This window comes from Chrysemys picta, chromosome 5, assembly GCF_011386835.1.
Source record: "Chrysemys picta bellii isolate R12L10 chromosome 5, ASM1138683v2, whole genome shotgun sequence".
NCBI classification, from domain to species: Eukaryota; Metazoa; Chordata; order Testudines; family Emydidae; genus Chrysemys; species Chrysemys picta.
In genome coordinates this window covers 18,323,700-18,345,190 of record NC_088795.1, presented here as the reverse complement: position 1 = coordinate 18,345,190, position 21,491 = coordinate 18,323,700, and the positions used below count along the sequence as shown (strand labels likewise).

The following is a 21,491-nucleotide window of genomic DNA, read 5'->3' as shown; positions in this document are numbered from 1 at the left end:
AGTTGAACCAATCAGAAACGGCGCAGGAGGAGGCAGCCAATCAAACCCAGCGTACTTGGAGCCAATGGAAGCGGCGCTCTCTGACTGGGGGAGGCTATATCCGGGTTACTGGTCGCGCACCCCTTCCTTTTCGTCTCTAGCTGCTGTGGGGCGTGTAGCGCTGGCGCGGAGCGGGGCACCAGGCTTCTCCATGGGGAAGGAGCTGCTCAAGGGGACGCTGCCCAGCCCCGAGCCAGCACCATGGGCCCCAGGCGGGGAGGCGCTGAGGCAGTCGGGGCGCCACGTGGCGGCTCCGCGCCCGCCGCCTGGGGCCCAGCCGGGGCCGGGCTCTGCCTGAGGGGGGCTGAGCTGTTGGGGCCGTAGGCTCATTCCTGTGTGGACGGAAGGGGCCTGGGGCTTGAACCCGAGTCCCAGTTCACGTGCTGTGTAGGCGGGTACGTCGCAGCAGGGAACAGCCGGGGCCTGCGAGCGCTCTGCCCCCCCCCTTCCCGCTTGGAGCATCCCCCAGTTCCGGGGTAAGTGAGTCGTGGTTAGCGCTAGACTGTCCTTGTGCTTGACGGGGTTCGGTAGGGAGCCTGGTGGCTCGCGTTGTGTCTAGAGACACGCCTTCCCGTTCAGGCCTTGCACAGCAGGCTCGAGCACTTCAGCGTGAGGCTCTTTATGTTGCCTACTTTACAGGAAAGAGGCCCAACATAACTTGATTAGTGCACCCGCAGAAATTAAACTAACCCTTAAGTGCTTTACTGGAACAAACCCGTGGATGGTTAACTTCTCCTGTGCTGTACCAGATCTGTTCGGTGTAGCTCCAGTAGCCAGTGAGCACTACTGTTTTATAGATCTCAGGAAAAGGTTAATGTTGGTTTGAGGGCATGTGCAGAATTACTGGCATACTCTGGTATAAGAATTTAAAACTTTCTGGAATTTAAGACTCTTGTGATAAAGAGGGAACCTTGACAGCTATTCTAAAGCTAAAGTAGCAGTTGATCTACCTGAAGCATGAGGGGGTGAAAGGAGGAGAGAGATGGAACATCAGCAAGAACTTGCTGTATTTATGGCTCTCAATACTGAATTGTGTATGAACTAATCCACAGAACAGATACGTTGTAGGCAGTAGTGGTGCAAGATTCACTCTGTCATCTGCATGCCTTAGCCTTGACTGGAGGAACCTTTCTGGGTGCAAGTGTAACTGAATTGCCATGAGCATTAACTTGTTGTCCACACTTGACACTAGAAGAATACCCAATGTTTTACTGTGGTGGCTTTTGTAATGTAGATAACCTGCCCACTAAAAAATGGACCTAAGCCATCAACTAGCTATTAGATAATGAAACCTTTGTCACATGTGACAGACATTTACTACTTTCTTCTTAGAGCCAAGTGAAGTGTTGGTTCAAGGGGTGGTTAAGTGCTACTGTTCACTTAATATTTACTTGACACATGTCCAATGATTAAAACCTTTTCACTGCTGTTCACATCATGATGTGCTGTGATTAGTATCTCTTTGGATGAGGATATGTGATTTAAAAACCGACATAATGTGCTGACATAACTTAAGTGGAAGGCTGGGTTAAGCCAATAACTATTACTAATGCAAATAACTGTTGCTGCTAATGTTGATACTTTTTGCACTAATGTAATTTTGGGAAGAAAAATCACTTTTAAAATGTATGTTCTTACTCCTTTAGGGATTGTTCTACTGACAAGATCTGCCAGGCAAGCCCGGAATCTGGAAGTTCACATTACTTAGCTATTGTTCAGGTGAGGGTTTCATTAAGTGATTTTGAAGTACAGCTGATTTTCCTAATTAAACTTCACATTTGAAAGACTATTGTTGAATCCAACAATAATTTAACGCTATTTAAAAATGAGAACTAGATATTTAATTTTACCTACATTCTTTAGGAAGGGGCATCACTTCCCATCAAAGTCTAAACTGATTGTAGAAGAGAGATTGGCAACTTAGCAGTGAATTGCAAGAAGTTGTAACTTGCCGATGTTAGGTGTAAGTAGTCCTCTTCTTTGATGTGGGGTTTGTTTGTTTTCTTTCCCCCCCACACTGTGACTGACTGAACTGACAAAATAACTTAAGTGTAGATCAAGTACTAAGCATCAAAGAAGGGGGGCTCTGTGTTTTTTTTTATTATTATTATTTCTTTTGCCCTGTAACAGTAGCTGCAGTGGTAGAATCCCTTGTGTCCTACCCCAAAAGTATCTTCCTCCAAGGCCTGTTTTCTGTCCTGAGCAGATAAAGTTGCTTACATCATGGTTCAGCAAGTTCTGGGGGGGGGGGGGGAGGAGGAAGGGGAGAGAAGAAAAGTGAATAAAAGGTGAAAATAGAATATTTAAAACTATTGAAATAAAAGCCCCCAATAACCTTAGGTTTAGAGAGCCTCCCACATTTTAAATGTGGCTAGAGAATAATTAACTTGGTTTTCTCTTAAAAAAAAGTGTATTTTTATCAAGTTTAGAACTTGATTGGGAGTTGGCAAACCATGTATAAAAGCTACGTGTAAAGATTTGCAAGATGAACATTGTAAGTTTTTTAATGTATTGTGTTAATTTGTTTTGCCTAGTGTCCAATGATTAAAACCTTTCACTGCTGTTCACATCATGACTCACTGTGATTAGTGTTTGACTGGATGAGGACATGGGGTAAAAAATTCAAACTACATTTTAAAACATTGGTAGTCAGTTCAGTTTGCAGATTAAGAAAAACATAAAATACACTTCTGGAATTCATTCGGTTTGCATATATAACAAAAGAACTTCTCCTTTTCCCTCCCCAGCATTAAATTATTGCTCTTGACTTGTGAAAGGTGAACTAAGACTTTTCTGACTGCACTTGTTGACATGTGGGTAAGAATGAATGCTTTTTTGTTAATTTCTTTGTTTGCTGATTCAGTTTGTGCCTGGTATTGTGTCTCAGAACAGAATATTACAGCATATTAGTCTGTACTATAGTACCTCAGTGCAACTAGTTTGGGTCTGACCTTGTTTCTGATTCTGAATTCTTTTTTATTTTTGTTAGACCCATCGTGTTTGTTAGGAGTTTATTTTGTATATTCAGACCCCAGGTCTTGGAGATGACAAGGGGATAATTTAAAATAAACCGAACCAGACAGTAATGAGCATGCTTTCTAAAATAAACCTGTAAAAATTGCATGAGTCTGTTTCTAGAAATACAAAAAATTGTTTACACACTACTGGGAGGACATCCTAATTGTGGTTGTAATAGACTGTGGGCTTTACTGAACTGTTACTGAGCTTGGTAACATGCAGAGACAAGATGGGTGAGGTAATTTTTATTCAACCAATTATTGTTGGGGAAAGAGACAAGCTTACACAGAGCTGTTCTTCAGGTCTAGGGAATTTAGGAACATTTACTGAAGTTGTGGGCTTATTGAGCAAAGACCCCTAAGAATGTTGAAGTAGATGTTAATCTGCACTGAATTAGACTTGTATCTATATTGTCAAAGATCTAATATGCTTTTTTACTTTTCAGGTAATTGTGAAGAGTTTCTATGTTCCATCTGAATTTCTTCTTTCACCTTTAATGAAGATACTTGAAAATTGTTTAATTTGTTTCCTCTTTTTCATTGAGGGGGTTAAAGTAATCTAGTTGCTGATGTAATGTTTTTTATAGTGGAAAAAGTAGTGGTGAAGGCAAGAAATCAGTCTCAAAGCATTTGTTTCAGCTGCAACCTGTAGATCTTGGGAGACTGCTTTTGGAGGCTGTTGTAAAATCCTCTTCATTTGTATTGTTAATAAACATGATATGCTGCCCTTGATTTAAATATGTGGCGTCTTGGCTTTATTTCTATTAATTCTCTGTTCTCACTGCTGTAGAATAAGTGCCTCAAACACAAATGAGCTCTAAGCCTCATAACACTGCTGTTAGTTAGGAAACCATCCCTTGTTTTCACCTGGGGAATTATACTAGTAGCAGTCACATAATATTCAGCATGGAGGGAGAAATGTGACTTTTCCATGAAAATGGCAAATCCCAGTCATTCACCCCACTAAAAGTGTTCAAAAGGCTTTGCACTTGTTGGGGCTGGTCTGACCCTGCGGTGGAGAGGCAAACGATGGTGAAGGGGGCCAGCTGCCCACAACTTACTTTGTGCCTTCAATGCTAGGGTCTTGTACTGAATAGCAGAACGTTTTGGCAGTGGAATTTGGTCACAGATCAGAAACAAAGGTGAGGCTGCAGAACTGTACTTGGCAAGTACGTTGGAGCCTCATCTTCTGTAAGGTTGTGGGGCTCTTTCCAAAGAAAGGAGAAGGGACAAACATCTCATTCCTTCAGAGCCCTGCCCAGCAGCGGAGCCGCTAGAACCATTTGTATAGTGGTACTGAGAGCCCCTGAACCAAACTAAACCCGCTGTATAATGGAAACCACTTCAAGGGGGGCAGCACCCCTACTTCCAGTGGGGTGAGGGCAGCCATCCAGCTGCTCCATCATTAGGGGGTCTATTAAAACTCCCCCGTGTAGCCACCGCCGCAGGGGCCTGAGCCGGGCTGCCCTGGCCGGGGTTGTAGTGACAGCTCGGCAGGCCGCCTGGACGGACACGGGCTAGGCCCCTCTGCAACCCGGGCCCGCCTGCCCCCTGGCGCTGGGAGCTGCGCGGCCCGGAAGGCGCCGGCCGGCCGGGCGGGGTCTCGGTGCCGGAAGCCGGGCTGACGAGGGCGGCGCTCCGGCTGCCACGTTGAAGCGGAACGCGGAGGAGCCGGGGGCAGGGAGCTGAGCCACCGCAGCGGGACGTGGGGCGCCGCGGAGAGCCCGGCCCCGCCAGGTGAGGGGAAGCGGGGCCTCGCCTCGCCGCCGGGGGAGCGGGCCCGGCGCTGCCGGGTCTCTCCGTTCCTAGGGCGGGGGGTTGCCAGCTGGGGCCTGGGCTCCGTGTGGGCAGAGCGGCCCTATCTCGCAGGGTCCCCCCGGGCGCTGGGCAGAGCAGCCTCGCTTCCCCGGGGCCTCCAGCTCGCTGGCGTGGCCTGGGCCGGCCTCTGCTTCTGGCTCTGCCGCTCTGGGACTGGGATCGGGCGTTTTCTCTGCTGCCTGCTGCAGGGCCAGTCCCTAAAAGCCAGGGCTTAATGTGTGCCAGGGCTAAGCCCCGCCACCCCAGGGCTTGGCACTTAATAGCCCCGGCACCGCTCGGCTTGCCTTGTCAGCTATTAAAGTAGAACATTACTTGTGTCCCGGCTCCTCTTTCATTACAAATTAAGCACCGCTGTAAGCCGCCTTGCTGTCAGCTGAAAAGTGACAAACTCTCCCCCTAGCCCCTCTACCCGGAGCAGTGCAGGGTCCTGTGGATATCAGTGTTGTGGGAAGAGTGATTAGACGTAGCTTTGTCATGGTAGCCTCTGAGGTTGTTTAATATATTTTACTAATCTGTATCTCATAACTTACTTCAAAATGCACGTAATATGGATTTGGTACTTCTAGGGTTTATAACCTAACCTTAATTTTAAAAATGTTATGCCCCATCTACACCATGACAGGTTTCAGAGTAGCAGCCGTGTTAGTCTGTATGCGCAAAAAGAACAGGAGTACTTGTGGCACCTTAGAGACTAACAAATTTATTAGAGCATAAGCTTTCGTGGACTACAGCCCACATGTTTCCAAAAACCTTCTGTATAAGCCATCTTTAAACACAGTATCCAACCGCAAGGGAAACCAGAGTGTAGATGGAGCCTTAAAGCTCTTTAGGAAAAGGGATTCTAGAAAGACAAAGAAAGATTGCACAATTGCGCTGAGGATCGCATATTAATAACCATTTTGAGATTTTTGTCTTGCTTGTATTATCCAAGCTAGTAGATATGTAAATATTACCCTACCGCAGTTACATGGAGATACAGCTATTTTGTAGCAAAACTTATCTGAATGGGAAAAATAGTTTTGGGAATATTTCTAGTGACTAGCCCAAATACAATCCTGAATCTTTGATTTGCAGCTCCCAGATGTTATTAATGGATAGTGTAAAAATACTTGTAATTATAAATGTGCACGTAAGAAAGTATATTTCTCCACTCTTTTAGTCAGTGAATTTGTATTGTTAGATAATTTTTATTTTCATTTGTAAAATATATGCATCTTTTATAGCCTTTCTGTACTGTAATATATTGACCATACCATGCTATAAGTAAAAAGTAGTAAGAAAAAAAACATGAGCCTCAAAGGTGCTGAATCATTCAGGATATCAGGCCACATGCTAGAACTTCTCTAACGAACTATATTTATGAGTGGTTCACTAGAAAAGTGCAGTAACGTGTTTTTCCTGGACAGTATAGATGGGGCTGTAGTGCCAACATGGCAACAGCAAGACTTTAAACATACAAATTTTCCTTTGCCAATACCCTTGTGACTCAAAGTGAAGCTATGTCATTACCATGGTATAAAACAGACACTGTCCAACAGATGTATTCCTTAGACTGACGTCCAACCAATCTTGTGGTGCTAAAGAATTTATGAAATTTACTGTTATGTTATAAAGAAGAGGGGAGCCGATTTGTTTTGTTATGTTCTCTTTTAAAATGGTGTTTGGTTCATCAAACTGATTAAATAATGTCACTCAGTGTCCACCTGGCAGTGATCTCTCCTATGAGGGAGGGATCCCAGTTGGTCCTGGCAGAGAGTGGACAGCAGAGTACCCTGCATGTATAGCTGTTTTTAGCAGTACAAGTATAGGCTATGTGAAAATTAGAGTAGGATTTATGTGTACATCCACTCTAGAAATCACTTTTAATATCCAGAAAAAACTCTGGAAAAGCAAGCCTTGTTATGAACAAATGCAAGAGATTCCTTATCTAGAATTGAACTAGACACAGTAATATGCATCTTTGTGATTCCCCAGGTGCTTCATGGGTGTCTGCACGCTGGATGAGGACACCTAGAAATCATCTTTTCCTTGAGCAGTTTCAGAGAAGGATTGTGCAACCTTGCCCTTTTTTACTTAAGGGTTTGAAGTCCAGACAGGATCTTTCCACACAACAGCATTCTTCAGCCCAGTGGAGCACACACCTGCTTGGCTTAGAGTCAGGCCTGGTCTATACTACCCGCCTGAATCGGCGGGTAGAAATCGACCTCTCGGGAATCGATTTATCGCGTCCCGTGGGGACGTGACAATCGATCCCCGAATCGGCGCTCTAACTCCACCAGCGGAGGTGGTAGTAAGCGCCGCCGACAAAAAGCGGCAGAAGTCGATTTTGCCGCCGTCTTCACAACGGGGTAAGTCGGCTGTAATACGTCGAATTCAGCTACGCTATTCACGTTGCTGAATTTGCGTATCTTAAACCGACTCCCCGCTGTAGTGTAGATGTACCCTCAGACTCCCAACTAAACCTCACTCAAGTTTGGGAAAAGCATTTCTGGGACGGGTATTTGAAACTATTTCTTAGTTTTAAAAGTAGAATGAGGATACACATGTTACTTTCAGCGTGAGCTGACCTACTAGAATGGTTTTTAATTCAGTTATATAAAGAGATTTAATTTTTTTAATTATTTTTGAGGTCTGCTACAAACTAACTTTGTAAAATATCCCCCTAAAGGATACAAAATTCAGATGAGTGAGACAAACTGTGTGTTGCCTATTAAATTATCAAGAGCTCTGTTGAAAAGACCTTTGTCTAGCAACAGTCTAAGAACTCCTGATATTGATTATGATGTGCATATTTGATGTAAGATGCAAAGTTCACAGTTAGGGTCCAACCAAATTCACGGCCATGAAAAACGCGTCATGGCGGGAGACCAGCCTTTCTCAAATTGGGGGTCCTGACCCAAAAGGGAGTTGTAGGGGGGTCACAAGGTTATTTTAGGGGGTTGCAGTATTGCTACCCTTGCTTCTGTGCTGCCTTCAGAGTGGGGTGGCCCTTGGCCAGGCGCCCAACTCTGAAGTCAGCACCCTGCCAGCAGCAGTGCAGAAGTAAAGGTGGCAACACCATACCATACCACCCTTACTTCTCCGCTGCTGCCTTCAGAGCTGGGCGGCTGGAGGGTGGCGGCTGTTGACTGAGGGCCCAACTCTGCCGGCAGCAGAGCAAAAGTAAGGGTGGCAATACTATACCATGCTATCCTTGCTGCTGCTGGCAGTGGCTCTGCCTTCAGAGCTGGGTTCCCAGCCAGCAGCCGCCGTTCTCCAGCTGCCCAGGTCTGAAGGCAGCGCCACCGCCAGCAGCAGCACAGAAGTAAGGGTAGCAGTATCGCAACCCCTCCCCCCCCCCCCCACACACACACTAACCTTGCAACCCCCCCCCACACACACACACAACTCCTTTTTGGGTCAGGACCCCTACAATTACAAAACTGAAATTTCAGATTTAAATAGCTGAAACACGAAATGTACGATTTTTAAAATCCTATGACTGTGAAATTGACTGAAATGGACCATGATTTGGTGGACCCTATTCATAGTATAATTATCTGGGTATGTGTTGTCAGAATGAACTTCTGTAGTGTCAAGATTGAAATCAAGTACAGGAAAGAATTAATTGAAACCTTCCCATTATCATAGAGTAAGTGTGGCCAATAAAGACATTTAAATTTTGAGTGTTCCCACTACTCCCTTCTCTAAAAAATGTTCCTCATTAAATAAAAATCAGAGGACAAGATATGTTGTGCCTTACTATTAATTTGCCCTACAATTTTAAAGTCTATTTTTGGGTCAATGTGACATTAGATTAATTATTATAAGCATTTTACAACAGTTGAACAAACTCTTTTTTTCTGTTGGAAGTAATTTTCAAATTACCATTGCAACCTTGCAAAACTCACCAGTCCAGCTAGTGCAAAAAGTTATATTTTATACATCTTTGGCCAGGGTTGGCAGTTTTCCAGGAAAAACTAGTTTAGGACGGAGTGCTGCTAAATACGGTTTAAACCAGGAAAGTGGGAAAAATAATTGCTTCAGTGTCCAGCAACTTCAGCAAGCATAGGACAAATCTTTTCAAACTTTGGATACGTCCATTCAAAACTAAGGAATAGGTTCAATCTATTCACTACATCAAAGTTGGTCTTCTGCTACAGAATGTTGTAGGCCAAATGGGTTAAGGTCGTTGTTTTAGCTGTTGTAGTTATACTATACTATAGTAACTCTTCATGCTTCTGATTGCTTAATGCAACTGTGCATTATTGTTGTTTTTATATAATCAAATGTTTTTGACTTTTGTTTATATAATATCGAAATATGAGTCATGACATGTATAACTTCCTTGAGAAAATACAAACCCAAATATATACAGACATTCCCATGTTCAGCATCAGAATGACTATATTATTACACCCGAATGCAGTTTTGCTCTTTATTTGTACAACCCTAAATTAATCTGTGTAGCTACTGCCTTAAGTAACCACAGTTTGAATATGTAATTTAAACTAGTATAATGCAATGTGCATGAATGAAACCATTTTTAAAATAGCAAATTTGCCTCAAACTGGGACTAACTAGTTTTATCCCTATGGTAAAAACCTTGATTTTACTTGGTAACAATCAGCTCTGGTAATTACCATGCCATCCCTGCCTTGAGTAAGTAAATTTTTGCAAGTCTGAATTATTATATTTCATTTAAAATGTCTCTGTGTTGCAAAGTCTTTTAGATTACTATGTGCTGGGCTCTGTTTAGGAGGCATTTGATGAAAAATTTGAGCATTTTCCAGCAAACTTTGAGCTGAAAGACCAGTTTATCAGTTGCTTTTTTTTCCTGAATTATCTTGCATCACATGATAATTAACCTTTGCACTTCTTCACACAACTTTTTGTTCATGCACAAAAGCTGCATAAATCCTGTTGTGAGGACTGTGTGACTCAAAGTTATTGAGCATTTCAGGCTTTCACTTAAACTTTCACTTCCTTTTAAACCATTAACTGGAAACCACAATTAGGAGAAAATTCTTGGCACTTCAGAATGTCATTATTATGGGGACCATATAACCTTTTCCTTGGTGATAGGGTAGAAGATGGTAACTGAAAAACTGTTGATGTCTGAAATGAGTATTTCATGTTACTTATCTTTTTATATACACATGCTACCTCAGCCTGTATGGGAAGAGGGACATACCTAAAGGGATACTTTAAGATTTTTTTTGTACTTACTCTTGTTACACGTAACACCTAAAGTTACTAGAATTTAAAGAGATTAGAAAAAGCATGTTTTTATCTTTTTTGCTTGCTTGCTTTGTACATTTGACAAGCCTTTACATGGAGTCAATTTCATTGTTTTCTCTGTATAATCAGTCAGGGATTGTTGTTTGTGTGAGTCTTGCACAACATTTAAAAATAGGGAAATGTTGTTAAACCACAAAAATTGGCAGACAGATTCAAGGACAGGTATTGCACCTGAAACTGCTTTACATTAATTTCTTGAGAGTGCTAGAATGCAAGTTAACTATGTCCCTAAAATCTCACCAAGGAACAGGATTAGGAAATTCTTTGACATGGTTTTAGAAACCAATGTGGTGGTTTTCAATAGTGACTTTGTGGTAAGTTTCAATAGTTTCAGCTCTGATGACAGTTTATGAATGTCAGTTTGGGCATTTAGAAACTTGGACAGTATTTTAATTTAAATGTAACAGCTACTGCAAGATATCAAGTTATATCATGTAAACTCTTATTAGCAAAGGCATTTGGTCTAAGAACAGAATCTCACAGCAGTTGCTGTGTTCCCCAGGTTTATTTAGTTTCATTCAACATGTTTAGCAAATATTAATTTCCTGTAAACTTCAATAATTCACCATTACCCTCCTCCATACAAACGCCACATCATACCCACAGTTCCATGTACAGCCCATTTCCCCTCTGTTGTACTGGTGCCATTTCCTCCAGATTTTCTGTATTACAAAAGTTATCTTCTTTTAGCAGGATGAAGTTAAAGGAGATTGATCGTACTGCTATGCAGGCATGGAGCCCTGCCCAACAACATCCCATTTACCTGGCTACAGGTAACTTGTTGAAGAGTATGGTCCCTACCCATGGGGCTTTCTATGCATATGGTGTAGATTATAATATACTCACTGTACTTGTAGTTTATAATAGAAAATTAATGTCCTGAAGGCCGAAATAGTGATTGAGAATGTAATGCAGTACCCACTTGAAATCACTTTTCAACCTCTGGAGTATCAGCTTTCCCTAGAAATCAAAACCCCAGCCTACCATATACCTTGTAAACGTGCATGTTTGCCCTAAATGTACGGCAGCGTTGGTAACTTAATTTCAAGGCTTCTCTCTCCTAAATCATAGGATTACATGACCCAGTCTTTACCAATGGCTTGCAGTTTCTCAGTAGTTTTGGCTGCCAAAACTATTGCCTTTCAGTCAATTTCTGAGTTTCTTCTGATATTTGTGTGGGATTCTTACACAGCAGCAGCGGAGGGGAAAACATCACACATCTCCCTTTCTTTTCTGTTTTTTTAAATTTTATTTTAATGGGAAAATTTGGTTGTAAAACCAGGAAGGGGCAGATGAAATACCTGATACTTTCAACTCCCTTTTTAAAAAAATCGACTGTTTTGTGTTCAGTGTACCTCTGAGACACTGAAGATTTTATTTTCTTTGTATGATTTGATACTTTAGTAATTTGCAATTCCGTATTTTGCATTCTGTCATTCTGATACAATAGTATGTTTCTGCATAGGTACATCTGCTCAACAGTTGGATGCAACTTTCAGTACCAATGCTTCTCTGGAAATATTTGAACTGGACTTGTCTGATCCTTCGTTGGATATGAAATCCTGTGCAACTTTCTCCTCCTCGCACAGGTATGAATTGGGGTTCCAGATTTATGGTCTGCTGACCTGGTTTCAGTTCCTGTTCTGTCACAAATATCTTGGGCTGGTATCCGTTGGGTGATAGAATCATAGAAATGTGGGACTGGAAAGGAACTAGATAGGTCACCTAGTCCAGTGTCCTGCACTCATGGCCTGACAGGTGTTTGTCTAGCCTGTTCTTAAAAACCCCCAATGACAGACATTCCACAGTCTCTGTCAGTAATTTGTTCTGGTGCTTAACTACCCTTATAGTTGGGAAGTTTTTTTCTAATGTCTAGCTTTAATCTTCTTTGCTGCAATTTTAGTCCATTACTACTTGTCCTGTCCTCAGTGGTTAAGGAGAAGAATTTATCACCCTCCTCTTTATAACAACCTTTTACATATTTGAAGATTATCACGTCCCCCCTCAGCTTTCACTTCTCCAGAAGAAACAAACCCATTTCCCCCCCATCTTTCCTCGTAGGTCATGTTTCCTAGACTTTTTTTGTTGATCTCGTCTGGACTGTCTCCCATTTGTTCACGTTTCCCAAAGCGTGGCACCCAGAACTGGACACAGTACTCCAGTTGAGGCCTTATCAGTTCTGAGTAGAGTGGAATAATTACTTCTCATGTCTTGCTTACAGTGTTCCTGCTAATACATCCCAGAATTATATTTACTACTTTTGCAACAGTATTACATTGTTGATTCATACTTAGGCAGTGATCTACTACTACCCACAATCCTTTTCTGCAGTTCTCCTTCCTAGGCAGTCATTTCCCATTTTTCATTTGTGCAGTTGATCATTCCTTCTGTGACAAAGTTCCTCCTCTACCTTGGTGGGTCCTGTGCTTATTGGCGTATTTGCTCGCTTCACAGATTCACCCTGTGGGTCAGGAAACAGTCCAGAGACCTTCCCCTCTGGTAGAAGCTATAGTCCAGGTCAATTCCTCCTGTGTTGGATCAGGAGTGGGGAGGTATGGGGGGGAACCCTCTACTCCAGATTCCAGCCCAGGGCCCTGTGGACTGCATCTGTTTAGAGTGCCTCCTGGTACAGTTGCACAACACCTACAACTCCCTGGGCTACTTCCCCATGGCCTCCTCCCAACACCTTCTTTGCCCTCACCACCAGACCTTCCTCCTGATGTCTGATAACGCTTGTACTTCTGAGTCCTCTAGCAGTACACCTACTCACTTTCAGCTTCTTGCACACCTCTTGCTCCCAGTTCCTCACACACACTTCCTCTCCTCTGGCTCCCCCTGGCTTGACTGGAGTGAGCCCTTTTATAGCATCAGAGGGGCCTTAATTAGTCAGGTGCTTAACTGCCTCACCTGACTTTTAGCAGGTTAATTGGAGTCAGGTGGTCTATTAGCCTGGAGCAGCCCCTGCTCTGGTCACTCAGGGAACAGAAAACTACTTATCCAGTGGCCAGTATATCTCTCTTCTGCTACTCTGCTGTTCCCAACTGGTCTGGGTCTATCACACTTCCTAAGTGTGATACTTTGCATTTGTCCTTATTGAATTTAATCCTATGTAATTCAGACCATTTTTCCAGTTTGTCAAGATCATTGTGAATTCTAATCCTGTCCTCTAGAGTGCTTGCAACCCCTTCCTAGCTTGGTATCGCCCACAAAATTTATAAGTGTGCTTTCTTTTGTAGGCATCCTTTCGTCTGCGAGAGACGGTGGGAATTGCAGCCTACGATGCGGATGGTTTGCAATGTCTCATGTGACTAAATAGTCTAATCCAAGATTTGCATGATCTTTAGTGTACTCTCTATGCCGTTATCTAAATCATTTATAAAGATATTGAATAGGACTAGACCCAGGACACATTCTTGCAGGACCCCACACAATATACTCTTCCAGGTTGATTGTGAACCACAGATAACAACTACTGAGTACTGTTTTCCAGCCAGTTGTGCACCCACTTTGTAACAGGTTTGTCTGTATTTTTCTAGTTTGTTTATGAGGCATGTGAGACAGTATCAAAAGCCCCACTAAAGTTGAGCTATATCACGTCTACTTCTTCCCCCAATCCGCAAGGCTTGTTACCCTGTCAAAGAAGTATATTAGGTTGGTTTGACATGATTTGTTTTGTTTTAATGTAAAGGAAGATAACAGTTAGAGCCCTGAAGAATTTCCAGAGAGCAGAGGGAAAGTGTTAAGTGTGCTCTTAAAAATAGGAAAAGGCAGTTACAGCTTCCACATATTGTGTCATCCTATTGTGGTTAGGTATTGCGGGGGACCCATTTGATGTACCTGCGTGTTTTGTTTTTGCATTCCATATGTAGTTCAATACTTACACCTAGCTATTGGGAAGAAACGTTCCTGATCGTTTTGCTTCATTTAGACCCATATTACTTCTAACTTCATGCTGTGTATTTAGCTATAACTTATATAATTAGCATTAAAAATCCAAAAAGCCATCCTATTGACATCTTAGTGGCACTTGCAGTAGCATTGTAGTGGCTTCCATTCATTGTAAATTGGCCAGAACAATGTCAATGAAAGCGTGAGATGCTCTTTTTGGAGATAGAGAAGGATCTGAAAACTTTCCATTGACACTGGATTAGGTCCATTAATCTTTCATACCAGATACAATGTCAGCACAAATATTAGTCCTTCCATTGACCCATAGTACTCTGTGGAGGTGTGTGCAACACTTACAGATTGTCAGCTGTTCATCAGTGAATAAGCTGTAGTGTCAGCATTAATGTATTTTTATCAAAGATATGTATGACCGAAATATAGTGTATTGTAGCCCGGCTACACTGAGATATATAAATATCTAAATCCCTTGAGGGATGATGATCATGTTTTACACCACCTTATTATGTAGATGGAAGTTAATTCCATTTCATTCTCTACAGTCCATTTTTAAATAATGATGCACAAGTCTAAGACTGTTTTCCAAAAATTTACACCAAACACAATTGCCTGAACTTTTAGAAATTATAAATTGATTAAATTGTAATCTGTACAAAACAGAAACTGTCTTCCTTGTACAATATCTAACAAGATGGGGTCCTGAATCTGATTAGGGCCCTCGGATGCTATCTTAATATAGATAATAACTGAGAACTGCTCAACACCAGGTTAGAGATATAAAATGTAAGTTAGTTGTGCTGCATATATTCCTCTTGCTCCTTGGAGCATTCAGCATATAATACTGATTAATGGCGGCATTGTTAGTGCTGATGTAATTTTTTTTAAAAGTCCTACCTCTTGGGTTTGTTTTGTTTTTTGTAGAAACTTGTTAGTTTGCTTTCCAAATGCATTAAGGCCACTTTGTAAGAGCAATGCCACAAGAGGGTGTGTCGTTATGTGGAAGAAATGTACTCTTTGCATGGCTGAACATACAGGAATATTGTTTTGTTATAAAACAACTTCGTTTAAAAAAAGGAAATCTGGATATTTACAGATTCACCAAGCAGTGTACACCAATATCAGAGATTTATGTGATTACTTGTAGTTGGCTATGCTTATAATTCTCATTCAGGGATCACCTTTGCAAACATTATCTCAAAAAACCCTATGAGGTAAGTAAGTATTCTGACTTTAGAGCCTTGAACTGAGGCAAATATAGGTTGTGACCTGTCCACTGTCACACTTTTGACAGAATGGGAGAGCTAGGAATAGAACCTAGCAGTTCTCAGTCTGATCTTACCACCAGCCTGCACTTCCTCCCATAAAGTGTTAGTGTTTTTTATCAGGGAAAACATTATGATGTTCTGGCACGTATAATGATATGGTAATGGATCTTCTTAAATTGTTTATTTTTTATCTTGTAGGTACCATAAATTGATATGGGGACCTCATACAATGGCTTCAGATGGTAGTCTTTCTGGAGTTCTAATTGCAGGTGGTGAAAATGGAAATATTATTCTGTATGATCCATCTAAAATTATGGCTGGAGAGAGTGAAGTTATAATTGCACAGAAAGACAAGCACACTGGGCCAGTAAGAGCTTTGGACGTGAATATTTTCCAGGTTAGATTTTTTTTCTTCAGTATACACTGTCATGGATTAGTAACATGGATTAGTAAAATGCTATAGGAAATGTTCTTCTCTTGTGATTTTTCGGGGAAAGTTGTATAAATATTTTTGCATATTTTAAAAAAGAAAACAATCTTTGATACTAATCATTACTTGACCTGAAATAATTTTTAAAATCTGATCTGCTTTTCACCATTTAGGGTATTTACTTTGTGTATTTTTCTGTTTAGACATTGAAATAAAATTGTTTTTCATTTTGTTTCTAGTCAGTTTCACTTTTCAGTTCTCATGCACTACTCAGTGTTATCATGGTTGCAGACAGATGTTGAAATTCCTCCCAAAAACTGTTTTCAATGAAATTTAAAAAATAACAACTAAATATTAGTTTTTAGGTTTTGTAGCTCTTCCATTTTTGTATGTTGTTCCAAAATAAATGTTGAGGCCTAATGAAATGTTGGGACCTAAAACTCATTGGCTTGACACAATTCTTAAAAGTAGTAAGGACTTAATCACAGAGCTAATTTAATTCCATCACTAATGAGGATTTACCTCTCAAGATATAGCATCTTTTCTCATTCATGACTGTTCTGTGAGATCTCAGTTTGTTTTGATTTACTAAGTAGCATTTTTTCTTTTGACACATGTTTTTACTAAGGCAGTAATTAGTTCAGTGACCTGTGTTTAAATTGCATGGTTTCTGTCCTTGTTTATTATGAAGTTGGAATCTGTTTTGCAACCAGCATTAGGGTATGAGCAAAATGCATTGCTATAATAGTTATTTTCCCTCTAGTTCATTCTCCTCAGATCCCATTGCTATTATCTTGGCATTCCTCTTCCACCGGTAAAACTGCTTCAAATGCTTCTCTTAATCTAGGAAATGTTTTTATAGGCCTTGATCTTGTGAATGCTTACTCATGTGTTTAACTTTACTCACATTTGAGATCCCATTGAAGTCAGTGGGATTAGTAACACAAATAGAGGTAAGCACAAACTTAATTGTTTACAGGTTTGGGGCATTAGTACAATGGAGTCATTTTGTGCAACCCCATTCTTTGTGTCCATTTTCTGCATATGAATACTGCAGAAACCAATAACACTGCCTTGGGAATTTAGGTCCAACTTGCTGCAGAGTATATGGGGTCTTGGCTAATAAATAGTATTAGAAATATTAAGGAATCTTGTACCTCCTCTGAAGTGCTCTTGTTGTGACAAGGGCTACGTTCTGAGCTAATGTCAATGGCACAGCTCCATGGATTGGGCCCACAGCGTTTGGGAAGGTGAAGGCTGATGCCAGAAATACTCTCAATGTCTATTGGCATCTTTCTATTACAGACAAACCTTGTAGCATCAGGTGCTAATGAGTCTGAAATCTATATCTGGGACTTGAACAACTTTGCCACACCAATGACACCAGGAGCTAAGACCCAGGTACTGGAGTTATGTTTGTTATGATTTGAAGAACTCTGAAAAATATGCAGATTATTTAATTTACTTGAAATCTCATACAGACATACAGTATTGAAGCAGTTCTAAGCACCAATCTCTGTTTTCAAAAACTTAATTTAAATATTGCAAATATTACCTTGAATGTAGTTAAGTCCTAGATAAACATCTGTTGTTGTGAGATACATTCCTTAAAATAATTATGTAGATTTCTATTCAGGATAAGAATCATACAAGTATGTTGTTACATTATGTATATTGTATATATTTTGCTCCCAAACAATAAAATAACCCCCTGTGGATGTTTGTTTTTCTGATTGTAAATGTATTGACTGTTACGGCTAAAAGTGGAGATTTCTCTGTTTTGTTTTGAATGTGATCCATTAATAGCTTCGACCTTTATAAAACAATACAGACAGGTTGTAATGAACACCACCTTTGTGAAAATTGACTCTGAATTTACTGGAGACTTAAATTGCATTCCAAGTAACCAACAATGACTCTATTTATAATGATGTTAATTGTTACTGTAGTGCAGTTTGTGTCCAGTTCTGAATTCTTTTGCACACCCAAACTTCCCAGTAAAGTTAGAACACTTAACTCTTGTGTCGTGTGTCAGCAAAATGACTTATCAGTTGTTACACTTTCAAGTCAGAGTGAGCAAAATCCCATTGTTGTGCATTCCTTGTACTGTATTTTGTTTGGTTCCTATGTGAGATTTTTCTACCATAATAGTACCAGAGACCTCTCCCAAACAGATCAAAGGGTTGAAGTTAGAGGCAGTTTTAACAAGAAAAGGCATGAAAGTTTGAGTTAGCTGTGGAATCAGCCAGTAATGACTCATCTTTTCATGGGGTAAGATTTTGCAGCAAGTTAAATCTGATGAGTCATTTTTGACCTGTCCCTAACTTTCATGGACGGAGTTGCATGTCAGTTCACCAATGGTTGTTAGAAAGCCAAGTCTTTCTAGTTTCCGTGTGCTTTAAACATCCTTCACAACTCTATGGAGGCTGTGTTTTTTGTAGCCTATTTTGGCATGTTCTACTGTGTGTTTAAGTCTGAAGGATCTTTATGCTGCCGTGAAAGATGCAGATTAAAAAATAAGGTGTTAAACCTGGCTATTAATAGGTGGTAGATGGTTAGGCGATAGGTGTGACAGTTGTAGATATTCATATGGAATGTATCATCTTAATATCTAAACAGCACTGGTTAGCCTGTGTTTTGTTTAAAGAAGACCTGGAGAATAGAAGAAAACGTTAGTCTTCTGTCCTTTTTTTCCCTTCTTTGTGCTGTGTAAAGAAGGCCTGAAAGATGTTTGTGGTATTGTGTATTTTAAAGTTTATTTTTCTCTGTGTGAGTTTACATAGTTGTTAGTAGAAAAGAAGGTTGTATTTACCATGAAAAACTTTATGGTGCCTGGAGAACTAGTTATTGAGAGAATGAAAGTTGAGTCGTTGAGTAGCAATCTGTAGTCAGGCTGTTTTAAAACGCTTTGATTTTAACTTGTTTTTTGTTATCAAATTAGTCCAATGACTAATGAACATTTGGGAGACAGGTTAAAGATCCATGCCCTTTGAGTTAAGGTGTGAGAGCTTGTAATGCACATGCTCTGAGACACCCAAGAAATTTCTAACATAATCAGGGAAGGCCAGACTTAATCATAGAATATCAGGGTTGGAAGGGACCTCAGGAGGTCATCTAGTCCAGCCCCCTGCTCAAAGCAGGACCAATCCCCAACTAAATCATCCCTCAAAGCAGGACCAATCCCCAGACAGATTTTTGCCCCAGATCCCTAAATGGCCCCCTCAAGGACTGAACTCACAACCCTGGGTTTAGCAGGCCAATGCTCAAACCACTGAGCTATCCCTCCCCCTAATAAGGTAAAAAAAAGTAAGCAGAAAAAAACTTTAACACTTGCCCCTCCAAACAAAAAACAAAACATACTGCCTGTCATTTTTCCATACATCACAAAAGACCAATGAAGGGCACAAGTCCAATTTTTAAATACTTTTTTGCGGGTCACTATTAAGTTCTGGGAGACAACAAACTTGCTCCGTCTTCCTCCATAGCTGGCAAATTTATCACAGGCAGAAAGGAAGGAGGGGTGCAGATAGCCAGCGTATATTTAAATGCATGGGTTTTAAAATTTCCTAGTGTCAATATTTGTTCAGGAAGGTAAAATGAACACATGGGCTATGAGGATTAGCTTTGAAAACTTGTTGTTTTAGCCAACTTATCTAATCAAAAAAATGGAGCTCTCTGTTGGCAAAAAGAGACTGTTGGGATGTGTTTTGTTTGCAATAGCCTCCAGAAGACATCAGCTGCATTGCATGGAACAGGCAAGTCCAGCACATCTTGGCCTCTGCCAGTCCTAGTGGTCGTGCTACTGTGTGGGATCTGAGGAAGAATGAGCCTATCATCAAAGTCAGCGACCACAGCAACCGGGTAATTTATTATGTTAAACTATCTGTATTAATAATCATGAATGATTAACTATTAGACTTATTCTTGACAAGTGACTGCACGGATTCTCATTAGACTCTTAAGTGACACAGGAACATGTCCCCATTTTATACTACCTGCTGTAAGATCTGTTAATTTTTAAAGGGCTATAATTGTATGCCAAAAGTGGATTATTATTTTAAATAATTAATTTTTGCAAATGATTAAATTAATATTTGGCCGGGAAGGAATTTGGTAGGGAGTTTAGGGTTCAGGCAAGAGAAGGGGACATTATGTATTACTCAGCAGTGAGAAGTCAGACTGGTTAAATGATGCGCACTATGCTGATAAATTCAGTATTGACCCATTCATGGCTGCAGTGGGAAGATTTAATTAAAATAGGCTGAAGTGGGAATAAACAGGGCCACGCTCCAGCCAGCATTCTCCATGCTTCTGTTTTGGAGGGTTCCTTTTTTTTATAGCTCTGCTTAATTATCTTGTGGTCTAACACTACTTTATCTATCAGATGCACTGTTCAGACTTGGCTTGGCACCCTGATGTGGCTACACAGATGGTCCTGGCTTCCGAAGATGACAGGTTGCCTGTAATTCAGATGTGGGATCTTAGGTTTGCATCTTCTCCTCTTCGTGTTTTGGAAAACCATACAAGGTATTTATGTCGCTTAGTCTGTAAATCTTGAGTTTTGTTTGTTGTTTAGCCATTTTCCCCATTCTAATCTTGGTTTGTACACAACTCTCTATCAGTTGGTATTAATGCCATCCCAATTTTAAACTCCAAGGCAGATGCTTTAGCAGCTACTGTTATCCTTAATCTAGACTTTTAGTGATACAGCTAGCCTTTGTGCTCAGCAAACCTGTGCCAATGGGCCACACTGGTTTTAAGGGGTAGAACTGTGAAGCAGGAGCCCAGCTTTAATTTTAAAAAGTACATTTCTAGCTGTTTCCTTTGAGAAGAAACATTTACGTTTTTGAGACTATGTAAAACGATTGCAAGGGTGCAAAAGAAGCAGCAGCCGGGCTCCACTTCTGCAGGAGGGGTTGGGGAATCTAAAGATCCCACACCCATATAAACAGCCATACCCGCTTTCTAATCCAAAATAAGTTGCTTAAATTTGGGGTGTAGTCTAATGAATCCTTTCACTAACTTCCCTAAACCTTTGGCTGACCTGGTGTACAGCGGTGTGAAAATGGTGGACAGGAGTTTACTGCATTCAAGGATGGAGGGCAGCAAAAAACTGTGTTGCAAGCACTCCCTGAAAATGCTGATGTTGACTGTACTAATGTTAACCCTTTAGTAATAAAAAGAAGATTGCTACAAGTATTAGTCACAGCTACAAGTATTAGTCGCAGTTCTTATCCTGCAATGTTCCAAGTCCGGCATTAGTGTGACATTTTATTACACAATCTACTTTTGATATCCATGTTTTTTATCAATGGTTATAGTCTTTGGCTTTCAGGTACCTTTCTGGATTGTGCCCTTAGCCTGTGGCTACACTGTCATGCCAGCCGTGCAGAAAGTGGAAAAAATCTATTTCAATAAAACAAATGTTGGCAGCACCTTCTCTACTCTCTCAACATAATGGGGGTGGCGGGGGACTTGGCATTTAAAGATGAAGTGGCCAGGTAATCTAGATGTGTGCTAATGAGGGTGCCTCATTAATCATCATGCATTTATATTAATATTTTCTTACTATGGCTTTTCACACAGGGGTATTTTGACCATTGCTTGGAGTATGGCAGATTCTGAGCTGTTACTCAGCTGTGGAAAGGATGCTAAGATTCTCTGCTCTAACCCTAATACAGGGGAGGTATTGTATGCAAACCATTTTTAAAGGTCATAAACAGAGAAACATTCTTT

General features: G+C 40.9%; 1 protein-coding gene and 1 long non-coding RNA gene across 26 annotated transcripts in view; both read left to right on the top strand.

Annotated features, from left to right (window-relative positions):
* The first annotated feature begins 120 nt into the window (after positions 1-120).
* On the top strand, positions 121-3,794 carry LOC101945183 (uncharacterized). Its single transcript, XR_255647.4, has 5 exons — positions 121-515; positions 1,686-1,758; positions 1,903-2,002; positions 2,787-2,856; positions 3,503-3,794. It is a non-coding gene; the product is annotated as an uncharacterized LOC101945183 (long non-coding RNA).
* Positions 3,795-4,653: 859 nt separating this feature from the next.
* Positions 4,654-21,491, top strand: part of SEC31A (SEC31 homolog A, COPII coat complex component) — a 65,383-nt gene continuing 48,545 nt past the window's right edge. For 10 of the 25 annotated variants that reach the window (XM_065596023.1, XM_065596012.1, XM_065596011.1 and 7 more), the window contains exons 1-10: positions 4,659-4,793; positions 6,849-7,036; positions 7,325-7,371; positions 10,845-10,927; positions 11,620-11,743; positions 15,524-15,722; positions 17,061-17,156; positions 19,476-19,616; positions 20,140-20,282; positions 21,342-21,441. In XM_065596023.1, the coding sequence (XP_065452095.1) occupies positions 6,875-7,036; positions 7,325-7,371; positions 10,845-10,927; positions 11,620-11,743; positions 15,524-15,722; positions 17,061-17,156; positions 19,476-19,616; positions 20,140-20,282; positions 21,342-21,441 (1,095 nt within the window). In that variant the 5' untranslated portion in view covers positions 4,659-4,793; positions 6,849-6,874. Of the gene's footprint in view, positions 4,794-6,848; positions 7,037-7,322; positions 7,372-10,844; positions 10,928-11,619; positions 11,744-15,523; positions 15,723-17,060; positions 17,157-19,475; positions 19,617-20,139; positions 20,283-21,341; positions 21,442-21,491 lie in introns of all 25 variants that reach the window. The other 15 variants (XM_065596024.1, XM_065596021.1, XM_065596017.1 and 12 more) reach the window with 4 other exon arrangements.